This window comes from Protopterus annectens, chromosome 3.part1, assembly GCF_019279795.1.
Source record: "Protopterus annectens isolate FY-2018-M chromosome 3.part1, PAN1.0, whole genome shotgun sequence".
Taxonomy (NCBI): domain Eukaryota; kingdom Metazoa; phylum Chordata; order Ceratodontiformes; family Protopteridae; genus Protopterus; species Protopterus annectens.
The window spans coordinates 1,587,139,806-1,587,152,451 of record NC_056732.1 but is presented as its reverse complement, the minus strand read 5'-3'; the positions used below and the strand labels follow the sequence as shown (position 1 = coordinate 1,587,152,451).

General features: G+C 39.1%; 1 protein-coding gene across 1 annotated transcript in view; it reads right to left on the bottom strand.

Annotated features, from left to right (window-relative positions):
• LOC122797818 (extracellular calcium-sensing receptor-like) overlaps nt 1-10,013 on the bottom strand; it is a 98,423-nt gene extending 88,410 nt beyond the window's left edge. The window contains exon 1 of the mRNA XM_044066340.1: nt 9,756-10,013. Within this exon, the coding sequence (XP_043922275.1) occupies nt 9,756-10,013 (258 nt within the window). The remainder of the gene's footprint in view (nt 1-9,755) is intronic.
• Nucleotides 10,014-12,646: the final 2,633 nt, after the last annotated feature.

Sequence of the window (12,646 nt, the reverse complement as noted above, 5' to 3'; positions counted from 1 at the left end):
TGAGAGTTTATGAGAAAAGATGGAGTAGGTTGAATAGAAAGTAGAGAAGTGCTAAGGTTGTCTGTTAACAGAGATATTGTTAGGGTTACCACCTGTCCCTCTTTGTGAGAGAAAGTGACTCTTTGGGCAGTTGTGTCCTGTGGGAAAAAACACCTAAAAAATGGCAAATGTCCTAAGATTTTAGGACAAAAATATTTCAAATAAAATAAGTACCACTAGCTGCAGTGAATTCCACAAGACAGTTTTAATGCCAACAAACAATAAAGTAAGCTCTTTCGTCTTACTCCAATAATTAAAACTTCCTCAGACAAAAAATATTTCCCAAGTTTTGTTTAATAGTTGCAAAAAACAGTTAATTATGTAGCTGAAACACTTAAATGTTATATAAAATAGCATAATCAACTTGAATGCTACAAGAATAATGTTTTATTTGGGCAAAAAAGTGAAATTCTGTACTTTGCACTGGCCCTGGGTATGTTTTGTCCTGCAAAATCTCACATTTCTACAAAAAATGTCCCAGTTTGGGCATTTGAAAAGGTGGCAACCCTAAATTTTGTATTTGCTAACTCAGAAGGTTTGAATGGGTGTTATCCACTTTCTGTATAGGCTGGGGCAGAAAAGCTCCAAAACATATGGACAATGATTTTCAAAGAAGTGATAACGAAAAACAAAAATGTATCTGTTACATTCATACAATTAATAGTAACCACAACAAATTGGCATTCTTGACCGTACGAGAATTAGTGCACAGGATAGAAATCCAAAACACTTCAAGAAAAGTGTTATAAGAAAAATAATTATTCATACAATATGCAGATGTAAATGTATGAGCAATGAGCAAAAACTACCAGGTAGCAGTATACACAATTATGATTGTGACAGTCTTACAGTTACAAACACAAAATAAATAGTAAAACTGTATTTATTTTTCTCAGATAAGGCTACAAGAAGAAGTGAATGAGATTATGAATACATTTTCTGATAGCTATTGGGTAGAGAGAGAAAAGAGAAAGGGGAAAGGATAAGTGAGGGGGGAATGAAGGGATTCTTAAAAGTAGAAAGTTGGGGTGATGGGAGGGGATTAAAGGAGAGGCATGAGAGGAGAATAAAAGACTGACTAAAGCAGAATGCATGAGATGGAAAGGAAAGGAAAGGAAACACCAGGATCGCACTACAGTGAGGAAAAGGACATATACCTTTGATTTGCTTTATTGTACTACTTGTCAGTGAAATGAGTTTTAGGTGAAATGAACGTTAGGTGATTTGGTTTAGGTGAATTGAGAGTTTAGGTGAAATGAGTTTTAGGTGAAGTGATACGTGCATATATATATATATATATATATATATATATATATATATATATATATATATATATATATATATATATATATATATACACACAAAAGGAAATCTATGTTGTGTTTAAAGACAGCTGAGTTTCATGGAAATGTGAGTTAGGAAGGCTGTTGTAGAAAAGTTTATCCAGGTGTGGTAGAACAGTGCCATAGCTGCATTTTTAGAAAGTGAGTGTGCGGGTACAAGAGTTCTCAATACGGCTGAGAGAAAGATCAGTCAGGTTCCAGAGTCTGGCCAGATTATGGGAAGATAGTGTATCATCACGACAGTTATGTGACTTTTGTCAGTAGGCAAGAAATTTGTCTTGGGAGCATATTTCTCTGGTGGGGGATTACCAGATTTGCAGTGGTATTAATACTGGGCACTTTGAGTGCTGATAGGCAATAAAGTGTTTGAATTTAGGTGTGCGTATTTAAGATATCTGGGAAACTCCACCCACTTCACTTTTTTTACTGCAGTGCAACAATGTTTTCTACTTAGGAGGGCAGTAGCAAATTTTGCTATTTTGTAATAGCATTGCTCCAGTCTATATAGCTGAATGGAGTGTGGATTGGTGAATAATGGAGCTGCATAAAGTAGACTAGAAAGCAGGTAGGATGTGGCAGTTAATTTTCTAGCATGTTCAGTCAGGTAATACTTTGCTTTATAGAAGCTTCTGATGTGTTTTTAATGTTGTTACTAATATATAGATCACACCTAAGATTACTGTTGAGGAGAACACCTAGTAAATTTGCATTTAAAATTATTTCTAGTATTGTATTCTCTAAGGATAGTACAGCAAAATTAGATGGGTTAGAAGATGACGTTTTTGTCAGGAAAAGCATAACCTTAGTCTATTTAGCACTGAGTATTAGGTTAGAGTGTTCCACCAATGCTCAGTAGAAAAGTATGTAGCTAAAATGACTGACTGAAACCCATTTAAGGAAGGGGATGAGCAAATGAGAGTAGAATAATCAATATACTGAATGATGCTACAGGGACCTGATGCAGTGTGTTGAAGCTCATTTAAGGAAGGGGATGAGCAAATGAGTGCAGAATCATCGGTGTTCTGAATGATGGTGAAGGGGCCTAATGCTGTGTGTTGAAGATCAGTTAAGGAAAGGGATGAGCAAATGAGTGTAGAATCATTGGTGTACTATAGCAAAGGGGCCTGATGCACTGTGTAAGTTATTAATGAATATATTGAATAATAACGATCCAAGTATAGGTCCATGGGGAACACTTATGGTCACAGGGAGAAAGGCTGAGTATGCAGTTTGTTATTTGGTGCACTGGGTTCTGCTACTAAGGTGGCGTTTGAACTACAGAGTGGTCTCATCTGGCAGGTGGAAGTCTTAGGGGATTTGAAGCAGCAGTGAGTGGGAGACTGTGTCAAATGCATTGTAAAGATCCAGGAAGGTTGCTGACACAGTTGGTTATTGTCACAATGTAAGTTAATAGTTTTAAGAAAGGAGAGTAAAGTAGTTGTTGTTCTATGGTTTGATCAGGAAACCATTCTGCATACAGGGCAGTTGGTTATTTACAAAAGGTACTCAGGTAGATGAGAGTGGACACACCTCTCCAGTATTTGTGATAGCAGAGGAGAGTAGTTATTGGTCTGTCATTACTTAATTCTACTGAAGCACACCCCTTGTGTATAGGTATGATAAAACTATGTTTTCATATTTTAGAGACATAGGATTCCTGAAGGATTCTGTTAATGAGTAAGGAGACTGAATTTGCTAGTGCAGGAACATTGTCTGTTGATAGAGTGGTTAAGGATACTGGTTACAGATTTAGCTATCTTCTAACTTTGTTCAAGCTTGGCTATTTATGTTACCTAAACTAGTGAATAGACTGCAGACACAGAGGAGACTGGTAAGGAAAAGAAACATGTTTCAGCTAAGTTAGCATGATTTGTTAAGCAAGGATTAATCATATATAGCAAACACAATTCACTGCTTTTTTAGACAGTATCATTAAACTGACAATCAACTTTTAAATTACCTTAGTCAGAGATTACCACTTGCAACACATGAAGGCATTAGTAATGAGGTCCACATGTGCTTTGGTCAGAGAATATTACTGCCAACACTTGATGATATTAGTAATGAGGTCCACATATACCTTGGTAAGAGAATACCATTTTCAGCACTGAATAGCATTAGCAGTGCAGTCCGCATTTACCTTGGTCAAAGGACACAGGATGGTATTAATAATGAGGTCCACCTGTAAAGTGGTCAGTGCTTACCCCTCAGAACACAAGATGGCACTAGTAATGATGCCCACATGTACCCTGGTCAGAGAATACCATTCACAGAACAGTATGATATTAATAATGAGGTCCGTGTGTACATTATTCAGAGAATACCAGTCAGAACACTAGATTACATTTGTAATAAGGTCCCCATTTACATTGGTCAGAGACTATCATTCACAACACTACATGGCATTAGTGATGAGAGGCACATGTACTTGGTCATAGAATGATGCTCACTAGTCATAGTCTGCTGCTCACAACACTGGGTGCTATTCATAATGTGGTCCACATGTACCCTGGTCTGATAATACCACCCACAACACTGGATGGCATAAATAATGAGGTCCACATGTACCACAGTCTGAGAATATGACCCACATCACTAGATGCCATTAGTAATGAGGTCCACATGTACCTTGGTCAGAGAATACAACCCACATCACTAGATGCCATTAGTAATGAGGTCCACATGTACCTTGGTCAGAGAATACAACCCACCTCACTAGATGCCATTAGTAATGAGGTCCACATGTACCTTGGTCAGAGAATACAACCACATCACTAGATGCCATTAGTAATGAGGTCTACATGTACTTGGTCATAGAATGATGCTCACTAATCATAGTCTGCTGCTCACAACACTGGGTGGTATTCATAATGAGGTCCACATGTACTTTCTCCGAGAATACGACCCACAACACTGGATGGCATTAGTAATGAGGTCCACATGTACCACAGTCTGAGAATACCCCTCATATCACTGGAAGATATTAATAATGTAGTCCACATGTGCCTTCATTTTTCTTGGTGGTAGAAATGAAGGCAGAATCCAGCAGACATCCACAGAAAATTGTATGTGTCATATTTTGCTCAGCTTACATCTTAAACATCCATCCTGTAGAAATATGTGGTCATCTGAGAACTAATTTTAAAGTGTTTGTTTGTTTGCTTGCTTATGTGTTTATCTGTCTATATTTGATAACCAGGTAGACCACACTCATCTACGTGGATCATTTTGTCACAGAGTCTAATTAAGTGACTGCTATTTTCTAATCTCAGCCTTTTAATTTATTTTGAGTCACATGCAGCCAAAGGGATATTAGATCATTCACATGCTAAAATGAAGGCTGGTAGGCGGGCTTACCCTTATTGCAAAGATATTATCATTTTTATTTTTTTTATCAAATTCATATTTCTTCATGAACCCCTGTAGAAACAGGGTGTAAGATTCTGGCACTGCAGTCAATGGGGTATCCCTCACCATGGAAATCTCCAAGGGTGCTAGGTATGTAGACGCTGTCAGCTTCTGAAATGAACTAAATACAACAATGTCTGTGCCATGCAGTTGTACCAAACATGACCACTATATTTTATGTTGTACAAGCTGCCGAGGTAAAAGTGACAACTTTGTAACGCTCTTATATAAAACTCCACCATGGCTGCACTCATGGAAACCTTTTGAAAGTCCTGCATAATATGTTAGAATGTAAGTGTAACATTTTTCACACCAGCAACATTCTGTGTGGCCTTTTGAATTGCATGTTATGCAGCTTTATACTTTCTAGGTATAAATATGAAAACTAAAACTTTTGCCTGTTGTTGTCACCTCTGCCAAATTAGCATGTATGGTAATGAGTTGAAGATACATGGATGGCGTGGTCAGAAATGTGACATTATAATGTATGCTGCAGCGTTCATGTTATTCAGACTGCCATTAGCGGGAAGGCTGATTTTTTTTTTAAATAGGCTCTTAAAGGTGAACACATCTTTGAGCTTATAGCGAAATCACAGACACTCCGCTACAGACTGCTGACACCCCATTCCACTTAACTGCCCGCTGCAGTGCCTTTGGCTATTGCAGATAATCAGACTGCTGTGCTGGCAGTATAGCTTTGGGTTCTAGAATAATTACTGAGGTTGTTGCTAAAGACAATGATGCTCAATTCTTCATGTTTGTGACTGAAATATAAGAGAACACATGGGTCTAGGAGATGACCATGGAGGCTTGTTTTGTAGAGATCATGCTGTTCTGATAAAACGTAACAATCTGTGCTTTGTAACTTCTGGTTCTTTTCTTATGCAACACTCCTAGCAATACAAATTGCCACCAATACTAAACTATGGCTTTCCCTCTGGATAGGGGTGCTGTTGTATAGTTGCCCCAGGTTTTTCCTAATGCTGTGTGTGGCTGTGAAGCACATTGTCCAACTCCCTAGCTGTATTTCAGTACTATAACTTGTTTTTTATCAGGTTTTTCCCCTCCACCCCTTCTGCTGATGTTTTGACTTTTCATCTGGTTGAAACTCAGCCAGAACATGCATCATTTCATTTCATTTTCATTTTCACGTCTCTCCATTGCCCCATCCTCCCATCCACCCTTGGCATATTGTCATATATCTCTGAGTTTGTTTTGCTAACACCTAGTTCAGCAGCCAGCAAGGTCAACAACTGCAGGAGTACTTTTTCCAAATTTTAAATGTGCTTTTTTAAAAAATCTTCAGTTATGAATTGAGTAAATGTATTGTAATGTCTGTGAACATCTGTGACAGAAGAATGAGCAGGGAACCTAAATTGGACTCGGTAAGAAAATAAATCCTTCTTGTAAATTATGAAGCATACTTTGATCCCTTACTTCCTGTCACCTTCCAATATGGCAGTTAGATACACATTCCCACACCCCAGTAAACTGACAGACCTAACAGTTAAAGTAAGACATCTACCCCTAACAGTCTGTGGGTGCAGAAGACAGAAGAAAAGAAAATAAAATGGAGGCCAGGATTGACAGAGAGATAGATAGATAGATAGATAGATAGATAGATAGATAGATAGATAGATAGATAGATAGACAGGTAATGAATGAAGGGAAAAATCAGTAAGGAATTAAGAAAAAGAAAGAAACAAGGAATGAAAAATAAACAAACAAAAAAAAACAAAGCAACATACATAATGAAAGAGGAGAAAAGGGCAACCTGAAGGAATAAAACCAGGCAGACATGGTATACGTGGCCTGGTCTTCATAGGTTCATAGGTTCATACTAGGCTATCTGCCCTAGGGTATTTATAAGCCTAGCCAGAGTGTGTTTGGCTTTCGCCACCCATTTTAAATTAATTTTGCTATGCCCTTTTTCGAGGTTAGTATACTGTGTCTCTGTCTAACAGTGACATATAAGTGATACCCGGGGTAAACCTACGATCTCCCATCCACTCATCAAGATTCCTCTTGAAGAGAGTCAATGAGGGACTCTGCCTAACCTGGACTGGGATTTTATTCCAGAGTGAAGGGAGCCTCTGGGTTATGAATCTGTCCCTCCAGCATGTCCTATTTATTTCACTGCTGAGGTTCAAGTCTCTCGAGCGCGTAGCTCGATGGGATTTAGATTTTCTGAGGTGCAGCATGTCCATTAATTCCGGGTTGGACATGGCTTTATACGTCAGACACAGATCGGCTCTGAGCAGACGGTATGCCACTGAGTAGAGCTGGAGTTTCTTTAACCGGGCAGCATATGGCATCTGTTTGAGCCCTTTGATCCTCTTGGTGAGGTACTTTTGGGGTCTTTCCAGTTGCTGCAGGTGTCTGGTAAGGTACATCCCAAAAGGGGCATTGTACTCAATTATGGGCCTGATGAGGGATGAGTAAAGAGGCATGATGACCTCCCCTGATCTAGATGTGAATCCCTTCATGATTAGGTGGGTTATATAAAATGTTTTTCTAACCACTTTGGCCACGTGGTTGTCAAATGAGAGATTGCTATCAACTTGGGTCCCCAGGTCCCTAATTACTTCTTCTGTACTTAATGGATTACCACCTATGTGGTAATTTGTGGGCACTTTGTTTTTGCCAAAGGGGATGACTATACACTTTTTGGCATTTAGCTTGAGGCCATGGCTCTGGCACCAGTTGCCTGTTTCTATGAGGCCCTTTTGGAGGATGCTTGTGTCGGCTGGAGAGTCGATTATGGCACCCAGTTTGCAGTCATCTGCGAACTTGGTCAGCCACAGTCCTTCCGTGTTGGCCTGTACCTCCGAGAAATATATACCGAATAAGAGAGGTCCCAGGACTGAGCCTTGTGGGATGCCACTTGTAACTGATTTGGAGTCTGACATGGCTCCAGCAATTCTAACCATGTGGGTTCTGTCCTTGAGCCAGTTTGCAACCCATCTAGTGACATAGGGGTTTATATTTAAGCTGGTGAGCTTATCTATAATGCCCGAGTGGGGTATTGTATCGAAGGCTTTTGCGAGGTCCAGGTAGGCTGTGTGGACCACCTTCCCCTCGTCAATGGCCTTGATGACTGTTTCAAAGAAATCAACCAGGTTTAAGAGGCAGGATCTGCCCTTAACAAAGCCGAACTGGGTAGGATCCAGTGTCTGTAGGTCCCCAATATCTTTATTTATGAGGTCCATGATGATCCTTTTCATAGCTTTGCAGACCAAGCTAGTCAGGCTTATGGGGCGATAGTTTCCAGGATCCGTTGAGGCACCACCTTTGTGGAGAGGGACCACTGTTGCTGTACGCCACTCTATGGGTACATATCCTGTAGTAAGGCTGAGATTGAACAGTAGTTTTATGTTTGGGTTTAGCTCTTCTTGGAGTTCATGTAGGATGCAGCCCGGGACACCGTCTGGTCCCATTGATGCTGTGTTTTTTGCTTTGGAGAGGGCAGCTCTTACCTGAGCATCTGAGATGTCAGGGGGGCAGCACTCTGCTGGGATAGATATTTGCCCTTTTGGTGGAGAGGGGAGGAGAAGTTTGCGCTGAACCTGTCAGCTAGGATGTTGGCAATGTCTGTGGGTTCGGTGTATTTTTTGTCATTTTGGACTAATTCTGAGCATATCTGGGAATTTCCACCCAGGTTCCTAACATAACTAAAGAAAGCCTTGTGATTATCCTTAGTGTCCTGTGCAATTTTTCTCTCGAAGCTGGCCTTAGACGATTTTATTGTACTGATCAGAGATGCCTTCCCTTTATTTAGAATATACTTCTAGTACTAAAATAGAGAAGAGATGTTAAAGTACTTGAATTCTGAAAAACATATAAGAGGAATTAATGAAAGAATATAGTTAGTATAAAAATGTGAGAACTCTCATCCATGCAGGTAGGCATAAATGGTTACACACACACATACATAAAAGCACACATGCACACAAGCACATGCAGACGGGCACCCACATATGCTCACATGCACATGCATGCATGAGTATAAATGCATGCCTCCACACACACACACACACACACACACACACACACACACACACACACACACACACACACACACACACACACACACACACACACACAATTTGTTTATTCTTTTTCTCCATGTTGCCTCCTACCATCTGCTCTGCCATCATCTCTCTGTCCCAGTTATTCCTCTTCAGTGAGAACTGGTTATGTCAGGCCATCATCCAAGCAGCCATCAGGGATTTTGGCTTACTATAACCTTTCCCCATCCCCATAGCAGTCTTGACCACTGCACCCACACAATACCTCTGATTAACATATTCATGATTCTTTGCATGTGCAGATCCCAGCAACAGCATAAATGAGATTCTTGGTAGATATGATATGTCCACAGTCCAGACAACTGGTTATGTCAGGCCATCATCCAAGCAGCCATCAGGGATTTTGGCTTACTATAACCTTTCCCCATCCCCATAGCAGTCTTGACCACTGCACCCACACAATACCTCTGATTAACATATTCATGATTCTTTGCATGTGCAGATTCCAGCAACAGCATAAATGAGATTCTTGGTAGATATGATATGTCCACAGTCCTTTTATACTGCCTTCTTTAACTTCTAGATTCCAACCTCCACTGCAGGCCAGAAGTGCAGTGGACCAAACTGTGTCACCCCCAAAGGAAGAACCAGCACTGGCTCATCACTGCCCCCTTCCCTGGCTAGCTACCCTAGCAAACAGGCTGATAATTGATCTTGGGTCATTTCTGGTCATAGTTAAGGCTTTATCTCTCTGCACTGCAGAGACAACAACATACACAATTCTATTGTGTAAATACACAGTTATGAATAGAGTCTAAAGACTAAAATGTCTACAGCTTATAAAATGTGTTGATAGTCAACAGTCACAACAGTAGCCAGTAAAACAAAGTAAATATAAAGTGGTATAAAGCAGAATTCTTCTGAGATGTGTACACACCTGAGGGTAACCATACAGAGACAGTATCTGAGCCATGTGGATGGAGTTCTGAGGAGGCCCATCACCAATCACAGCAGCCAGTGGGATCATCATGTGACAGCGATAATTTGGCACTTCTGCTTTGCGTCCTGTCACCAGTGACATGGTACTGGCCAGTGCCCTTGCTGTTCCAGCACATGAGTCATAAATATTAAAGCCAAGCGAAATATTTGGAAGAACGTTTGGATTACTATTAACGCTGCCAACAGAGAATATCATTGCCTGAATGCTCTGATATATATTAAACCTAAACCTGGAAGAGATATAGATTTTTTGTTAATTTTTTTGTCTTATGAAATAAAGTATATGTTAAACTAAACAAAGTAGTACTTTAAGCTGGCTTTGTGGTAGTACAGTCAATGATAATTTTCACTGTGCTTATGTCTTAGTGTAACAAAATCAGTATGGCTCAAAACGAGTCCTAAGAGCATGCACTTCAAGGTCCTAAAAGAGTCACATGGGCATGTAATAGAAGTGCAGAGGAAGTCGTGGGAAATTATATATTTTGAAAATCCCAACACAGCCTTACACAGTATGTTGTTTACTCCTACTACCACATGAAGTCATAATAATAATATGGGAAGTAGCTGATGTTGGGTCATGATCACGTGTTTCCATGTTGGTATTCCTACTACAGCACAGGTTCTAGACTTGGTCTATCTCTAACAGTGTACCTCAACAACTGGGACTATCACTGTACTCCCTGGAGAAGGTTGAAGCTGGGTCATTTTTGGTCATAGTTATGGCTTTATCTCATTCCACTGCAGAGACAACAACATACACAATTCTATTGCATAAAAACCCAGTTATGGACTCTCAGGTTAATTTCGCTAAATGCTTAGGTTTTTTTATATGCTTTCATGAGAATGGGCTCCATTCCCAAGTCAGGGCATAATTAAAATCCATGAAATCAGTATTGCCTCACACTTTGATGTTAGCCAAGAGTGTTCTCAGCATCCATAGTGTGCCCAGAATTCCCTCCTTCTGCAGTTCATAAATGGCTACATGTACTAGTAGCATATTCAAGCATGACAGTAAATTCTTTTTTATTAGTTCTGTTGCTCCTTCTATTACTGGCACTGTCTGGGTATCTTTTTCCACATTGCTTTATTTCTGAAATTCCTGGAGCGTTTCTCCCTGGGCCTCAGCTGAAAATGGACTCTATTCCAAATGAACATTCCCAGTAAACAAATGTTAGATAAATAAAATCAATAAATAAATGAATACATTTCTGCTTGCAAATCCTGGTATTTAAGACTTATCTCTAAACACATAAGATACTCTAATTGCTTGCTATAGCAATTTCACTGGTCAGTGCCACTTTTGTTTTTTTTTTCAAGGACTAATATATCTCTAAGATATTTGTTTTTCACATCTATTTTTTGAAATGTTGGTAAAGGGTGAAACCGTGTATTATAAACTTCATCCTTGTCAATAATGCTAAGTATATTTGAAGGCACCACCTGATAACACTGGTGATCTGTGTTCCTCATGTCAAAAGTTGGATGATTTGCTTACTATTATTAGTAGTAAAACTAGACTTACTGATGATGACTGCACTTGGCAACTGGCATGGCTTGAAGAATTGTTGTTACATATATTAATGACTGGACTGATGAGATAAATAATGTTAGACAAAGGACAAAGTGCAAATAGAACACATTTAGGAAAGGATGTGTCTATTATCTGTAGAAATCACTCAACCCCTATGAAACAAGACAATGCCTCTTCAATTTTGGAAGTCTGGATACAAGTATTCAACAATCTGAGGATTCAGTGTGTGTTTACATGGAAATAAAAAAAGAAAGGAGGAAGTTCACAACAAATAACAAAGAAGAAAAAAATGATAAAAGTCTGTAAAGTAAAGAGAATACAAACAAAAAAGGACACTGCTTTGTTATGTAGCACACAGATTATGGGGAATGTTAATATTTTTCTATCAGAAAGCCTTCACCCTACAGAAAAAGGCAACCTATTTCCAAAAGAGAAGGTAGAAAAAAGAGGCAAAGGGCAGGTGAAAAGGAAAAAATCAAAACTGACAGTGGAAAGACTGAAGAACATTACTGTAAGAAAAAAAGAGAAAAAAGATAAACATTGACAACGTGGCTCAAGCTGTGGATGTACAAAGCCAGTTGTATGAGAATTGTATGCTTACAAATGTAATAATCACTGAAAAGAGTGGGATGAATATGACTCCTGGTGATGAAGATCATTCCTTTGTAATAATTGAAAGATATTACTGAATTAGATGTTGAAGATTCTTCAGATCTGGTCAGAAAAGATATCCTTGAAAATGGAGATTCAGTTATTAGAGAACTGATACTTACATTTGCAGAGAAGATAATGAACATCGAATAGTGTTATGCTTGCCAGGAGCAAAGATAGATGATGTGAGACAAGCCTTAGAATGCCTTAATGTAAGGAAGTATGGATCTGTTTTATTCATGCCAGTACAAATGATCTCATCCAAAAGAACTGAGAGTTAGTAGGGAACTTACAGCACTCTTAGATAGTATAGCTTGTTTTGGTGTTAGGACATATTTTCCACAAATCACATACAGAATGGAGAATCAGGTCACTATAGATGAAAAGTTTTTTTTTGTAAATACCTACATGAACAAATGTCCTATTTTAAAACTGGAAATGTGTAGAGCATCCAAGCCTAAGTATGGGCACACATGTGATCAGAAAGGATGGCATGCATTTGTCAAGATCAGGGAAGAAAATTTTTGCAGCAAAAGGCAAGATTTTTGCCAGGTTGAAAATGTAACAGTTCATTGATAGCAACATTTGATGCATCTCTCATGGTTGTAATTGCTAGGAGTATTCATAATATTTTTTATTGGAAAATT